The 15,038-nt window shown below is 49.6% G+C and overlaps 2 protein-coding genes and 1 pseudogene across 2 annotated transcripts; 2 read left to right on the top strand and 1 right to left on the bottom strand.

The window, feature by feature from the left end:
• Window positions 1-4,054: 4,054 nt before the first annotated feature.
• Window positions 4,055-4,756, top strand: ERAS (ES cell expressed Ras). The gene has a single exon (XM_066357529.1). The coding sequence runs from the start codon at window positions 4,055-4,057 to the stop codon at window positions 4,754-4,756; it is 702 nt and encodes a 233-aa protein (XP_066213626.1).
• Window positions 4,757-5,891: 1,135 nt separating this feature from the next.
• Window positions 5,892-12,275, bottom strand: PCSK1N (proprotein convertase subtilisin/kexin type 1 inhibitor). Its single transcript, XM_066356459.1, has 3 exons — window positions 12,074-12,275; window positions 6,766-7,238; window positions 5,892-6,397 (listed from the first exon to the last, which is right to left on the bottom strand). The coding sequence occupies exons 1-3, from the start codon at window positions 12,185-12,187 to the stop codon at window positions 6,178-6,180; spliced, it is 807 nt and encodes a 268-aa protein (XP_066212556.1). The 5' UTR covers window positions 12,188-12,275; the 3' UTR covers window positions 5,892-6,177.
• LOC136385985 (ATP synthase subunit g, mitochondrial-like) lies at window positions 8,684-9,033 on the top strand (annotated as a pseudogene).
• Window positions 12,276-15,038: the final 2,763 nt, after the last annotated feature.

Here is a 15,038-nt window from a genome sequence, read left to right as displayed (position 1 = left end):
ACAAGAAAAGTCCCAGGAAGTGTTCCCTCCAGGTCTCAGTCTTCCCGTCTGTCTTTTTGTCGTTTGGGAGAAGGGACTGTCCAGGGTTAACATACGTAGTTTTGGTAGTCATGGATAGCTTCTTGAGGGAAGGATTGCCTACTATGGACCAGGGGTCAGGAATTGGGAGGATAATTTGGGGGGTTTTATTTCTCCAACATGAGGATTAATTGGGCAACTCGAAGAAGTCCAGGGATGAGGTTTCCTGGACTTGTCTTCATGGCCACATTATGGCCCCAAGATGACCACCAGACCCCCACCCAGTCAAGAGGAGGAATGAGGAGGAAGAAGGAGCTGTAGCCAACTCAGTCCATTCTTAAGGAGCATTCTGGATGCTCCACCCAATAACCCCTGCTTACATCTCATTGGTCAAAACTGTATCACATGAGATAGCTGCAAGGGAGTCTAGGAAATGTTTTAGCCTTGACATGTGTCCACCTCATAGTAGGTTCCTTCTGCCCTGACAGAATAACCACTCCTCTGCACTCTCTCCCTCCAGGAACAGACACAATGCCCTCTGGCACCTCTTTCCCTCCGGGAACAGAGACAACCCTCTCTGGTACCTCTTTCCCTGCAGGAACAGGCACAACCCTCTCCCATGCTACCAGAAAGCAGCCTGCGTAGGGCAGCACTGGCTCCATGGCCTCAGAGGACCTCCCAAAATATTTCACAAAGTTTGGCCACTCAGGTCAAAAATCTGGACACCCCCCCCCCACTAAAAACCTGAAACCGCAGCCCTGATACGGGCAAGGTAAGGGAGAGGTGCAGCAGGACGAAGAGGGCATGCGGCGGAGGTCCGATCCCCGTCATTGCACCACCACCAGACTTCCTTGAAGCATACCAGCAGGCAGGGGCGAGACCTGCACTCACCCTCCGACTGGGGTAAGGGGAGGAGGGTGGGGGTGTGCCAGTGAAGGGGCCTGAGGGCGGGGCCACGTAATGCGTAAACCCCTTTCCCCGCCCCTCCTACTCTGGTGCTGTTACTTTTGATGCACCTCACCAGTCGGTGCTGTCAGAGCTGCAACGAGTTCGAGTTCGGGTCCCAGCGCAACCTTCTCTCCCAAGTCTGAGGTGAGCGGGCTGGATAGGCCACACCCCAGCCCTGACCTGGGAGGGCTGTCCACCTAGGGCTGTGGGGGTTGCGACCGAGGTGAGGTTTGCAGGGACCCTTCTCCTTCCACCGCTTCCCTTCGAGGGGACCAGCCACCACATCCCAGGCCCTCCGGCCGCCGGCTTTGTGGAGGCTGAGCTGAGCTAGGGGCCGTGCAGGGCGGGAAGCAGGGCTGCGGACTCAGTCTCAGGGTCGGGGTCCCTTCCCCTATCTACCTCATCCCCTCTAAAGAAAAACTGACCGATCTGGTCCAGACTGAGCACAGGGTCAGGGTTTTAGGGTGAAACTTGTGGGTCACTCCTCCCTGCCCCAAGCTTTCCACCGCACCTGGCTTAATCACGGGAAGTGTGGTTGGAGTCCTGGGCTAACCCTGAGAGGGGAGTTGGAAGGGCTCGCATTGTGGTGGTCCTTTCGCCCTCCACTCGCTGAATCCGCGCCACCCCCAACTCACCCCCCAGGTAGTTCAGCGAACACAAAAGACCGGGCAGCAAGGATGGGGGTGGGGTGCGGTGGGGTGAGGGAGGGGGGCCACAGTGTCTTAAGGACCCTATAATGGACATTCCAATAGAACGAACTTGGCACAGCAAGTGGCTCTTTATTAGTTACAAAGGATGCAACCAGTCTTCTGTTGATCTCTGGATTGTGGGACCTCAAACCAGTCACCATCCCCTCACTTCTCCGAACCTCGCTCACTGTTTCTCACTGATAGAGTGGCCACTGTGATGATAGCCCACACCTCACCAGGGTGTCAGGAGAACTGAATGTGGGCACGATAGGCGGGTCACCTGGCATGAGCTAGATTCTTAGTAAATAATGCCTTATGCTTTTAGGATCATAGTCACAGTCATGGCGACTTACCGAGATGAAAGAGCTCATCTCCCCTGTTCCCACCCTCAAATAATGGCACCCTCAGATTTCCATCTTCCCAGGCCTATCCTTGACCCCCTATCTCTTAATCTCTCAAAAAATCCTGCCAGTTCCACCTTCAGAATATACCAGAATCTGACCTCTCCTTTCCTCACCCGCTGCCATTGCGCACCTGAACTACTCCAGTGACCGCCTCACTGCTTCCGCCCTCACCCCCTCCTCTCAGTTTGTCCTCACAGGTAGATCTCCCTCTTTCTGTCTCCCCAATGTTGGGGACCCCAAGAACTCGTCCTGTTTATCTCTTTGCTCATCATAGCCACCTTCTTTCTGGTTGAGCACTTCCAATAACTTTTCAGGGATCTCTGGGCTGAGGACAACATAACTAGCCAGACCTTGCTCCTCCGCTCTGCCCTCCGGCTCCCAAACTCAACGGAAACCCCCTCGGATGCCTGAAACCCCTCACCTACCCCCAAACTGCCATTGCTCCCGGGTTTCCAGGGAGACTGGTAGCAGCCATTAAGAAGCATTTCCTGAGGCCACACACTAAACTTAATATCGGGATGTGTATTGAATGCATTAACGGTGATTTGCTATTGATAGCTAACACTCAGTGAGCGCCTGCTGTGTGCCCATCCTCTTCTAATTGTTTGGTAATTTACTTGCTTATCTTGCTTATTGTCTCTTTCTCACTTTTAGAATCTAATCCTCTCAAGGTCAGGGACTTTATTTTGTTCACTGCCACATCTCCACCGCCACACCCCCCACCCACCCCCATCCCCATACCATTAAATGCCGGGCATGTGGAAGCTTCTGGAAGTAATGAATGAGAATTAAATCACATAATGTTTATATTAACCAAGCACCTTCTGTATGCTTATTACCTGTTGCTGAAATATCTTTGTTGTTGTCTGTCTTCCTGACTAGGTCTGTCCCATTACTTGAGGGTCAGGGTTTGTTATCTATTTGCCTTAAGTTATCACGCAGTAAGTTCCCAGTAGCAATATGTTGAATAAGAAATAAAGACTGAATTTCAGATAATGGCTAACAGACCTCACAATTTGCTTATTTATGTGGTTCATTGTCCCCACCTTTTAGAATATATATGCCCTGGGGGCAGGGATATTGTTTAGCACTTACTGTGTGACAGGCATTGTGCTGGGCTGGGGTTCAACGGTTTAAAACTCCAAATCCCTGCCATCCCTCCGGAGTGGGGAAGGCCAGCTCATGAGCAGAGGTTCCTTTTTGAGGTGACAAAAATCTAAAATTAAATTATGGTGATGGTTGCACAACTCTGTGAATATACTAAAAATCATTGAATTGTATACTTTCACTAGGTTAACTATGGTATATAAAGTATATACTCTGACCTGTGGTGGCGCAGTGGATAAAGCGTCGACCTGGAAATGCTGAGGTCGCCGGTTCAAAACCCTGGGCTTGCTTGGTCAAGGCACATATGGGAGTTAATGCTTCCAGCTCCTCCCCCCCTTCTCTCTCTCTGTCTCTCCTCTCTCTCTCTCTCTCTCCCTCTGTCTCTCCCTCTCCTCTCTAAAATGAATAAAAAAAAAAAGATATAAAGTATATACTAATAAAGTTAGTCTGACCTGTGGTGGCGCAGTGGATAAAGCGTTGACCTGGAACGCTGAGGTTGCTGGTTCAGAACCAGGGGCTTGCCTGTTCAAGGCACATACAAGGAGCACATGCTATGAGTTGATGTTTCCGCTCCTCCCCACCCCCTTCTCTCTCTCTTCTCTCTCTAATGAAATATTTTTTTAAAAAAAGTTTTTTAAATCCCTGCCTTCACAGAATTTATGTCATAGAAGGGAATGAAAGAAAGAGAACAAACATAAATAATGTATATAGCATATTAGAAGGTGATTAGCACACAGTGGGCACTTAGGAAATGTTGACTCGATGACACAAACTGCCCCTTGCCCCCATGGTCTCCTTGCCTAACCTATTGCCCATACCCGCCCCTGCCATTGTCTTTCTTTTCTCTTCCCAGTTGCAGGGCTTGCTGTCCACTTCTCTTCCCTGAGTATGGCACTGCCAAAAAAGCCTAGCGTGCTTGATCTGGGCCTGGGCACATGGAATGTGAGCTCCCAGGAGGAGAGCCAGAAGGCTCAGGCACCTTCCAGGGATGTTAAAAAGAAGCTGCCAGAGTACAAGGCAGTGGTGGTGGGCGCCAGTGGTGTGGGCAAGAGTGCACTGACCATCCAGCTTAACCACCAGTGTTTTGTGGAAGACCATGACCCCACGATCCAAGATTCCTACTGGAAGGAGATGACCCTGGACCAAGAGGGCTGCATTCTAAATGTGCTAGACACAGCCGGGCAGGCCACTCATAAGTCCTTGCGTGACCAGTGCTTGGCTGTTGGGGATGGTGTACTGGGTGTCTTTGCCCTTGATGACCCCTCAACTTTAACCCAGCTGCAGCAGATGCGGGCCACCTGGGGCCCTCACTATACCAGGCCCCTCGTCCTTGTGGGCAACAAGTGTGACCTTGTGACCGCTGCCGGAGATGCTCATGCTGCTGCTATAGAACTTGCGAAGAGCTGGGGGGCCCCCTTCGTGGAGACCTCTGCCAAAACACGGCAAGGTGTAGAGGAAGCCTTTACCCTGCTCATCCATGAGATCCAGAGGGTCCAGGAGGTCCTTGCAAAGGAGGCTGAGGCAGGGTCCAGAAAGGCTAAGGCCCGGCACCAGAAGACCATGTGCCACTGTGGCTGCTCTGTGGCCTGAAGGTTTTGGTCCAGAAAGTGAACCATCCCCCAGGCCAGGGTGATGCTTCCTTGATAACAGAAGCCCGAGCACGTAGCTATGTGTGTGGGACACTGGGTGTTCTTGGGAAGATGGACTCTTCTTCTGGGGATATTTTCATTCGGTGATGGGCTTTTAGTAATGTGGAATATACTGTTGCTTAAGTTCTGTCAAATTGAGAGATTCTGTGCAAAATAAAATAGTGTTCTTAGGTTTCAAAGCTGCCTCAGTTCCAAGTATTATGTGGGTGGGTGTGAAACTGGTAAGAATGCTACTTAAATTGAGAGAATCACTTCATTCAAGAATGTGGAAGAGCCCGCTGTGTGATATAAGACTAGGTTTTCAAGGCAGGTGAAGGGATAAGGGAGGTCAAGGAAAGGTTTACTGAGCAGGTGACATTTGAGCAAAAACTTGCAGATAAATAGGGGCGGAGGGAATAATAGCAAGTGCAAAAGGCCATGACCACAAACCAGCTACCCACACTCCCAGCTCCCAGTATCTTCAGGACTAGGGAAGAGTACAGATAGAGCAGCCTCTGTACAATACAAATAAATATTTAAACATTACAAGTCAAGCTAACGAGTGTAAAGATGCATTTTATCCTTCTCTTGGACAACACTTCAATGACCTGGAGGCCCAAGGTTTTAATTTCTGGTGGTACACGAGTTTCATGCCAGGACGTGGGTGGGATGGCAGGGTTGGGCCCTGGCTTTGCGCTCCACTCCCTTTCTCTTACCTGGGTAGCCCCTTCCCATATCGGAAGGCACTCTGTGGCCTTCTGTGGTGTAACTGGAAGTGCCAGCCAGCAAGACCCAGGCTCCACTCACGCCCCACAGGCGCCCTTTAAACACCCCTTTGTCCTCAGGAAGATGGATCCTGGACCAGGAAGACACTGCTGTCCGTCCTTGAAAATGGTGCTAAAGCCTTCTGGGCTCCCCATACCTGAGTGAGGCCTAGAAGTGGGGCACAGAATTTGGGTGGGCACCGAGGCACAGACTAAAGGGGATCAGTCTTTAAAGAGCCTGACCGAGGCCAGGGATGGCTCTTTTTTGTCTAAGTGAGGCCATAACCACGGACCCCACTAGCCCACAGAAACTGCCACTCACGGACAAGTACATAGCTGCTTCAGATCGTTTTATTTATTGTGGGGCCGGGGTGTGTGTGTGTGAGGGATTCGGCAGGCAGCAACCTCGTGGCTGGGGGCGGGGGTAGGCTGATGGGGGACATGCCAGCGGGGAGCAGTTGGAGTGTTGGGGGAGGGGCGACCATGAGCAGTTGGGGTGTTGGGGGAGGGGCGACCATGGGCCCTAGCCGGCGGGGAAGCAGTCGTGCTGGTGGGGACCAGTCGGGGTGTGGGGAAAGGGCAGCCTTGGACCCCGGGGCGCGCAGTATCCCGGCGATGCTCAGGATGGCAAGAGGCGGCGCGCAGGGGGCGCCGGGGGTGCAGGGGGCGCAGGAGGCGCAGGGGTCTCCAGGCGCTTCACGCGCAGCAGGGCCCCCAGTACACCCTCAGTGGGTATATCAGGGCCCAGATCCTGGACTGCGGCTCGGCGGAGGCGGCGGCGCTGGGCAGCCGCCGCCTCGGAATCCGCGCTTCCCGCGAGGATCCGCCCCAACAAGTACCTGCAAAGGAGCAGAACGGATGCAATGAGAATGTGTGAAGTGAGCGTGTTAATGCCGGGGGCCCTAGGACCCAGGTGGCCCTGCAACCCTCTACTGTCTGGGTACCCCATCCCCATCGCAAGTCTTTGAGACAATGTCCCCGCCTCTCCGTCCTCCCCCCAGAAACCGGGGTTCGGAGTCCCCCATTCAGGGGTCCAAGAGTGCACGTCCCCGACAGTCACCACAGCCAAGCTTTTCTACCCCCACACCCTGTGTCCAGGGCCTCCCTCCCTCCTAGGGTCTCAGAACCCAGGTGTTCTCACCTCCAACCCGGGATGCAGGCACCCGCCATGCCGTCCCAACCTCACTGCCTACCCCATGCCAACTACCTCAGCAGTTCGGGATCCACATCGGGTGTGTCGTCACCGGCATCCTCGGCCTCGGGGCCCGCGGGGCCATCATCGTAGATTGGGGGCCGGGGTCGGAGTGCATTGGCGGGGGCTGGGGCAGGGACCAGCTGGGCTGCAAGGGCGGCAGGGTCCAGGCGGGCGCGAAGTAGGGCGCGGGCCAGCTGCGCGGCGGGGGCGTCGGGATCATCCTCCAGGCCCGGGGCCAGGTCGGTGGTACGGGGAGCGCCCCAGACGCGCAACAGCTGCGCCAAGACGCGCGCCTGCTGGTCCTCGGCCTCCTGCGCCTCGGCACGCGCCCGCTCCTGCCGTTCGGCCTCCAGCAGGTGAGCCAGCGCCCGCGCCAGCTCCTGCACGGCCTCCGCTGCCTCACCCCAGGCCGCTGCCCGCCGGAAGCGGCGGGGGATGCCAGCCTCGCTCAAGGTCGGCGAGGCTGAGCCCACGCTGCGAGGGTCCTGCAGAGAGACGAAGTGTGTGGGGGGGAAATATGGCGTCGGTCAGGCCAGGAACCCCCAACCCAGGGGACTCCAAACGCACCGTGGCCCCTCAAATATACCTAGGCACCCCTAAGGCCCCTGGAGAACCCCAAATATCTCCAGAGACACTTAAGACCACAAAAGACCTTTACATCCACCCACCCCCACCCCACCCCCCCACACACAATTTCCTAGTGACTCAGAATTTGCCCCAGAGCTTCTGGAGACCAGGTTTCTTTACAGAAGCAGCATGGCAGATATGACAGCTATAGATTTTTCTATGTTAATATTGTGGACAATAAGAAACTATATTTGCATTTTATAGGCTCCAGTAATCCACCTGTTTAACCCAAAAGGTAGAAAATTGTTCGCACCTTGCTTTTTGGAATCTCTATCTACATCAGTTCCTTAAAAGCATCCTTTCGTTTTTTCTCTTTCGTTCTTTAGCCTTTCTTTAAATATATATATATATATATAATTTTATTTTAAGAGAGAGAGAAACATTGATTTGTTGTTCCACTTATTTATGCATTCATTGGTTGATTCTTGTGTGTGCCCTGACTGGGGATCGAATCTACAATGTTGACATATCAGGAAGATGGTCCTACCAACTGAGCTACCTGGTCAGGGCCTCTTTCTTTAGTCTTTCTTCTGCATTGAGTCCATTTTGTCTGTATGTACAATAGTTTATTTAATCAGTCTTCAACCAATGAACATTTAGGGTGTTTCCAATCTTTTGCTATCTTATAATGTAGGAATGAATAATGGTGTTAATATATCATTTGGCACGTACAGCTTATCTGTAGAATAAATTCCCCAGTGACTCATTTGCAGTTCAGTTTTAAAATGTAAAAGTATGAGCCAGGACATAAAACTGACCGTGAATGATGACTTGAAAAAGAAACATTGAGAACATCTATAAATATATTTTAAATCAAATTAAAAATTAAATGGGCAAGTTAAACAGAAGATTAGACATGGCACAGGAAATAACAGGACTGAACAAAGCTTAGAAATAGGCATATTGACCCTTGCTATTCGACAGAGGTAGCACTGCAGAGCAGTGAGAATGGGTCGAGTTCCTTCAATAAATCATGCAGGAACAACCCGTCCAAATTTGAGACTTTGGAAAAGAAGACAAATTTGACTACATAAAATTAAGAATTTCTTTTTGTCTGAAGACACCATGAAAAGAATAAAAAGTGGGAGAAGATGCCTGCAACACAAACCATCAATAAAGCATTAGTATCCAGTATTCAAAGAATCTCTAAAAAGCAACAAAAAACAGGCAAAGTTAATGATCAAGTATTTCAGAAAAAAGAAGCAAAAGCAGTTATTAAACATATGAGACATAGTGAACCCCATTAGTAATCAGGGAAATGCAAATTAAAATGCCAGGGAGAGAGAATTTCCATCCTAGAATAATGGCCCAATTTGTCAGTAACCTCCTGGAGAACTCTCTCCACCCTACCCCACCCCCACCCCCTACCCCCAACCCCCACCCCCACCCCCCGCGCTGATAAACGCTGCTGTGACTTACTCAAGCCTGGATTAGCCACATCTATACCAAAGTTGAGCTGATTCTTCCAACCCCTGCTGAGGTCCGCACAGCTATTCAGAGCTTGAAAAACAGTCAATAGTGATCAAACTGGTAGCTTCAAACAGCTCAGTTAAGGATGCCCTGCTGAATGGTTTGGTGGCCACTGAGGAGTGGATGTGGTTTAATGTCGGCAAGATCATAAGCAAGTGTGGCATCCTTGGCTATAATGTTTAAAGACCAATTTTTTCTTTTTTCTTTTTTTGTGGCAGAGACAGAGAGAGTCAGAGAGAGGGACAGATAGGGACAGACAGGAAGGGAGAGAAATGAGAAACATCAATTCTTTGTTGTGGCTCCTTAGTTGTTCATTGATTGCTTTCTCATATGTGCCTTGACCGGGGAGGGGGGGGGGGTGGAGGGGTGGGGGTGGGGCTACAGCAGACCGAGTGACCCCTTGCTTGAGCCAGCAATCTTGGGCTTAAGCTGGTGAGCTTTGCTCAAACCAGATGAGCCCGCATTCAAGCTGGTGATGTTGGGGTCTCAAACCTGGGTCCTCCACATCCCAGTCGGACGCTCTATCCACTGCGCCACCACCTGGTCAGGCAAAGACCAATTTTTAACATCTGTTTCTTTTTTGTTTATTATTTGAATGTTCTTGGACCATGAGTGATCAGAATGGTATTTGAGTAAAAAAAAAAAGATATGTCAAAAAATAAAATGCCACCTGACCAGGCGGTGGCGCAGTGGATAGAGCGTGGGACTGGGATGCCAAGGACCCAGGTTCGAGACCCCGAGGTCGCCAGCTTGAGCACGGGCTCATCTGGTTTGAGGAAAAGCCCACCAGCTTGGACCCAAGGTCTCTGGCTCAAGCAAGGGGTTACTCGGTCTGCTGAAGGCCCGTGGTCAAGGCACATATGAGAAAGCAATCAATGAACAACTAAGGTGTCGTAATGTGCAACAAAAAACTAATAATTGATGCTTCTGATCTCTCTGTTCCTGTCTGTCTGTCCCTGTCTATCCCTTTCTCTGTCTCTGTAAAAATAAAAAATAAAAAATAAAAAAATAAATAAAATAAAATGCCAGTGAGATACTATGCATAATACAGCCAAAAGATTACTAAAAACCAGAAAGTCTAATATGCCCAATGTTGACATGGATGTGGAAAAATGGGAACTCTCAAATATTGCTGATTGGCACTCAATTGCCAAAATAACTTTGAAGAACATTTTGGCAATGTCTAAAAGGATGTCCCTACTCCTGAGGTATTACAATCCAGCATAGCTTCTGTGCATATGCTACTAGACACAAGTTCATTAAAAATTACAGCTGCACTGTTTGCAATAGTGTAAAAGTGGAAGGAGGAAAAATAGAAAGAAAAGCCTGTACACAACCCAACTGTCTACTGGCATATTGATAAATCCCTGGCCTGGTAGTTCAGTTAGTTAGAGTGTCCTCCAGATACGCCAAGGTTGTGTGTTCGATTCCCAGTCAAGGTATATACAAGAATCAACCAAATAGGTGGAACAACAAATCAATGTTTCTCTCTCTCCTCTGTTTCTCTATCTCCCTTTCTCTCTCTCTGAAATCAATAAATATAAAATTAAAAGAGAATGTGCCTGACCTGTGGTGGAGCAGTGCATAAAATGTCGACCTGGAATGCTAAGGGTCACTGGTTTGAAACCCCAGGCTTGCCAAGTCAAGACACATACAAGAAGCAAGTACTATGATTGAAGCTTACTGCTCCCCGTCCCCCCTAAAATCAATAAAATATTTTTTAAAAAAGAGAATGCATACATAAGCCATGCATCATAAGTATCATATACTAATGATACATTCATAGGATAAAATATTATGAATAAAGAATGAATTACAGCCACACACTTCAATGTGGAGGTATCTCACTACCAGTGTAAGACTAAAAGCAGTTTGCGGAATTCCACCGCAGACTACCTGAGACTAAATCACCTGATTACTTTAGTGACCCCTAGTGACGACCAGAGGCCAGACACTGGTATGATTCTATTTTTATGAGAAAAAAACTAAACAAGATATTGTATATGTCAAAGGTACAATGAACAGAAAATCCAGGATAATGATCATGGAAGAGAGAGGGTCTTATGTGGGAAGGGGCACCCAGGGGCTTCTAAATATTGGTCACGCTCTGTTTCTTAAACTCAGTGGTAGATACCTAGGGGGGTTATATGTCACTATTCCTTACCTTGGACATACATGTTAATTATATAATGTCATATATATATAATATTTAATAGTTTTTTAAATCCTCCAGCTCTGAAGTTAGAGGAGGATGTGCTCCAAGTGCCCTTGGCACACGCAAGCCCTTGGCCCCCGGGGAATCACACTCGCCAGCAATCACTGCCTCATACACACCCACATGGACGGACAGGCCTTGAGATATCACACATGCAATCCAACACTGCCACATCCACACGAGAGGAACTGTGCGTGTTCACACAGGGCTGCTCCTGCAGTTACAATCACTGAGCAATCCACATGCAAGGTCACGCATCACCTCTTTAAAGACACATGCAGCACAGAAACATCACAGCTCCTCCTCCCACAATGACATAGTTCCGCAAAGAAGCAGGAGACACAGCTTTATGAACGCACATATAACATCTTAGTCCAACAGAACCAAAATGAGATGTGCACACGGGGATACAAAGACCACGCCCTCCCAAACAAAAACGAAATCGCGCGCGCACGCGCGCGCACACATACGCGCCCAAAGGTAACGCCATCGCTATAGGATTGACAGGCATGCATACAGTGTTATTTTGTTTGTTTGTTTTTTAGTTTTTGAGAAAAGACAGAAGCAGCCCCAGCATCACCCACACGGCACACCTGGACCCATAACGGCACCTTTGTATGGATGCTCGGAAGTGCTCACATCAAAGGACACACACTTACAAGGACACCACACCCTCACGCCCCTGTCATCACATCACGCGCCTACACATACCGATGCGCTCTCCCCCTTCCTTAAATACGCGCTAGTCCCATAGACAGCGGCACCTGAGCCGGGAGAGAAGGGATGGGCAAGGAAGGCAAGGCTGCCAGCCGAGCCCAGGATATCGCCATCCTCACACCCAATGACCCAGCCCGGCCCCGGGGGCGCCGGCACGGCCTGGGCGCGGACTGGTGGCTGGACCCCGGGCCTTCCTGGCCGATGTTTCCGCAGGTCCGAGTAGCTGGGGCCAGCGAGACTGAGAGAACATCCCCCCCCACCCCCCTAACCCCTGTCAGACTGGGATCGCACCTTTACCGGCCGTGTGCAGAGAGCGGTGGGTGGCCTAAGTAAGCCCAATAGCAGCAGCACCAGAAGGCCGACGCCCCCGGCCCGCGGCCCGCCGAGCAGTGGCGACCCCGCCATGCTGCCCCAGCGAGCCGGGCTCCGGACTGGCGGACTGACTGACAAATGCGCAGCGCCTGGGCTAGCAGGCCAGTCTGCGGTGCCCTGCGGCTGCGCACGTTGTGTATCCCGCCGTCCCCCCCCCCCCCCCCCCCCCGCGCGCCACCTCCTGCCCACCCTATCCCGTTACTCGACGCAGGCGCATCCTTGGAGCTCTAGCAGCCTTTCCAGCCTGCCGGTCGCCATGGAGATGCCCAAGGGACAAGGTGGAGAGCTGGAGACTGTGATGGCGGTTGCCAGGGCGCTAGTAGGGCAGTTGCCTGGGCAACAGACCTTGCTGTCCTATTAGCATATAGACAGGACAAATTGACTCAGCTGAGTGAAATGGGAGTCTGGTCCCCATCACTCCTGCCTTGAGGAGGAAATATATGACGTTGTCCGTTGAATAAACAATTATGAGTAACCTTTATGGCCCAGGCCTTTATAGGACCATGGATTCAATTCAGGTGATGTGACCATGGACAGGTCACATTCTAAGGCTCAGTTCTTCACCTGCATAAAGGGGTTACTAATAACTGTCTCTTATAGTGATTTTGAAGGTTTAATAAGAAGGACATTCAGTAAGAGCTAAATAAATGCTCTTTTCCATCCTGTCCTTGTCTCTTTGTTAGTAGTATCTTCACTCTCTATGGCTCTCTGTGTCCTTCTGTGCCCACAATTCTGTCTTCCTCTCCCAGCTGTCTCTCCCTGCCTCTGGCTTTTTCTCTCCCTTTATCTATACAACCCTCCTACTGTTTTTATTTTACTTATTTATCTACTTGTGTTTCCACAGACACGGATAAAAACGTAAGTAGGGCCTGACCTGTGGTGGCACAGTGGATAAAACGTCGACCTGGAATGCTGAGGTCGCTGATTTGAAACCCTGGGTTTTCCTGGTCAAGGCACATATAGGAGTTGATACTTCCTGCTCCTCCCCTGCTTTCTCTCTCTCTCTCTCTCTCTCTCTCTCTCTTTCTCTCTCTCTCCTCTCTAAAATAAATAAATAAATTTTAAAAACATAAGTAGGTAGGTTTTACTTGTACATTGTTCCAGAAAGGATTTCAAGCCATTTAAAATGACACATCAGAGGAAAAAGTTTTGGTAAAATGTGTGTATCCATAGTGGGGGAAATGTTGGAAAGAAATGTTAGTGGTTATGTATGGATGGGGAGATAACTACAGGGAGTTCTTGAGTTACAACAGTCTCGACATACGACATTTTGAGTTTATGACGCTCACTCCCATAAAAACTTTTAAAAATTGAGACGTGAGCATTTCAGCTTACGCCGGTAGAGTCGTACTTGTGGACTATGTGGGTGAACTAGTTTGATTGCGCGTGGCGGAAGAATATGCAGTAATGCAGAGTACGAGTGAGGGAGTTGGCATTCCACAGTATGCTTACCTGTGCCATTTTGGACTGTTAAAAGCACAAGTGTTCCATTTTTGTTGCTTTGTTTGGTGACTTTTTTTCCCTTATCATGGATCCTAAATGGAAGTCAGAGTCTTCAGATGGTAGTGCTTCAAAGAAGAGGAAAGCCATCACGATGGATGTCACAGACCTGCTGGCATTACATGGACAGAAACTGTCTGCTGAGGACCTCATTCAGCTGGAGAAGCAGCTGATTGAAGAGGAAGAGATAGAAACCCCAGAACACAAGAGATTTACTACCAAGGGTTTGGCAGAAGGTTTTTCTATGGTAGAGGATACATTGGAAAAATTTCAGGCTGAGGACCCCAGTGATGAGAGAATCAGTAAGGTCTACAGAGCTGCTATGGATGCCTTGCAATGCTACAGGCAGATTTTGGAAGAGAAGTCACCAATCTTCCAGATTAGCCTAGAACAATTCTTTTTTTTTTTTAATTTTATAGAGGAGTGGGGGAGGGGGAGAGAGAGAGAGAGAGGGGGGGGGAGGAGCAGGAAGCATCGACTCCCATATGTGCCTTGACCAGGCAATCCAGGGTTTTGAACCGGCAACCTCAGTGTTTCCAGGTTGACGCTTTATCCACTGCGCCACCACAGGTCAGGCTAGAACAATTCTTTAAGAAGGAAGAGAGGCCTGCAACAGATCCTGTACCCTCTACATCAGCTGCTTCTCGAGATGGAACACCTGTAGTACAGGTAGAATCACCTCCAGCGCCTCCTGCATGTTCCTTAGGCAATCCTGACTCACCTGACCCTGTATCTCCAGCCCCTTCTGCAGGTTCTCTTGCCTCTCCAGCTTCCTTCTCCCAATAGGTCACCCCCTCCCACCTTGCAATGCCCTTCCAGTGTGCAAGCCAACCACAGGAATAAAGGTAGGGACTTTTTTTTTTTACACTCATTTTTTTCTGTTACAATAGTACAGTGTATGGTACATTATATTTATGTCTTTTTCCTTTCTCTGTGACTTAGTTGTGTTTTTATGTTCTAGATTATGATTTTACAACTGTGTTAGGATAGGTAAATGACTTAGGTAGGATGTGTTTCGATTTACACCAAAATTCAGGCTATGTCACTATTGTACGAATGGAACTGTGTTTTAACCTGAGGACCCCTGTAATGATATGTCACTTTTTCCTCTACACTTTTCTCTGTTGTCTGAAAACTTATTGCAATGAGTATGTATTACTATTTTTTTTATTAAATGAGAAGCGGGAGGCAGAGAGACAGAGACAAACTCCTGTTTGTGCCCCGACTGGGATCCACCTAGCAAGCTCCCTATGGGGTGATGCTCTACCCATCTGGGGCCATTGCTCCATTGCTCGGCAACTGAGCTATTTCGGCACCTGAGGTGAGGCCACAGGCCATCCTCAGCGCCCAGGCCAAATTGCTCCAACTATTTGAGCTATGGCTG

Source organism: Saccopteryx leptura, chromosome X (assembly GCF_036850995.1).
Source record: "Saccopteryx leptura isolate mSacLep1 chromosome X, mSacLep1_pri_phased_curated, whole genome shotgun sequence".
Classification (NCBI taxonomy): domain Eukaryota; kingdom Metazoa; phylum Chordata; class Mammalia; order Chiroptera; family Emballonuridae; genus Saccopteryx; species Saccopteryx leptura.
This window is presented reverse-complemented; position numbering and strand designations above follow the sequence as displayed.

Excerpts from the sequence above, each read along its gene's own strand:
- ERAS (XM_066357529.1), top strand. The coding sequence starts at position 4,055 with ATGGCACTGCCAAAAAAGCCTAGCGTGCTTGATCTGGGCCTGGGCACA.
- PCSK1N (XM_066356459.1), bottom strand. The coding sequence starts at position 12,187 with ATGGCGGGGTCGCCACTGCTCGGCGGGCCGCGGGCCGGGGGCGTCGGC. Across the intron at positions 7,239-12,073 it reads TCTGCACACGGCCGGTAAAG|GACCCTCGCAGCGTGGGCTC; the intron begins GTGCGATCCCAG and ends GTCTCTCTGCAG. Across the intron at positions 6,398-6,765 it reads GTGGATCCCGAACTGCTGAG|GTACTTGTTGGGGCGGATCC; the intron begins GTAGTTGGCATG and ends GCTCCTTTGCAG.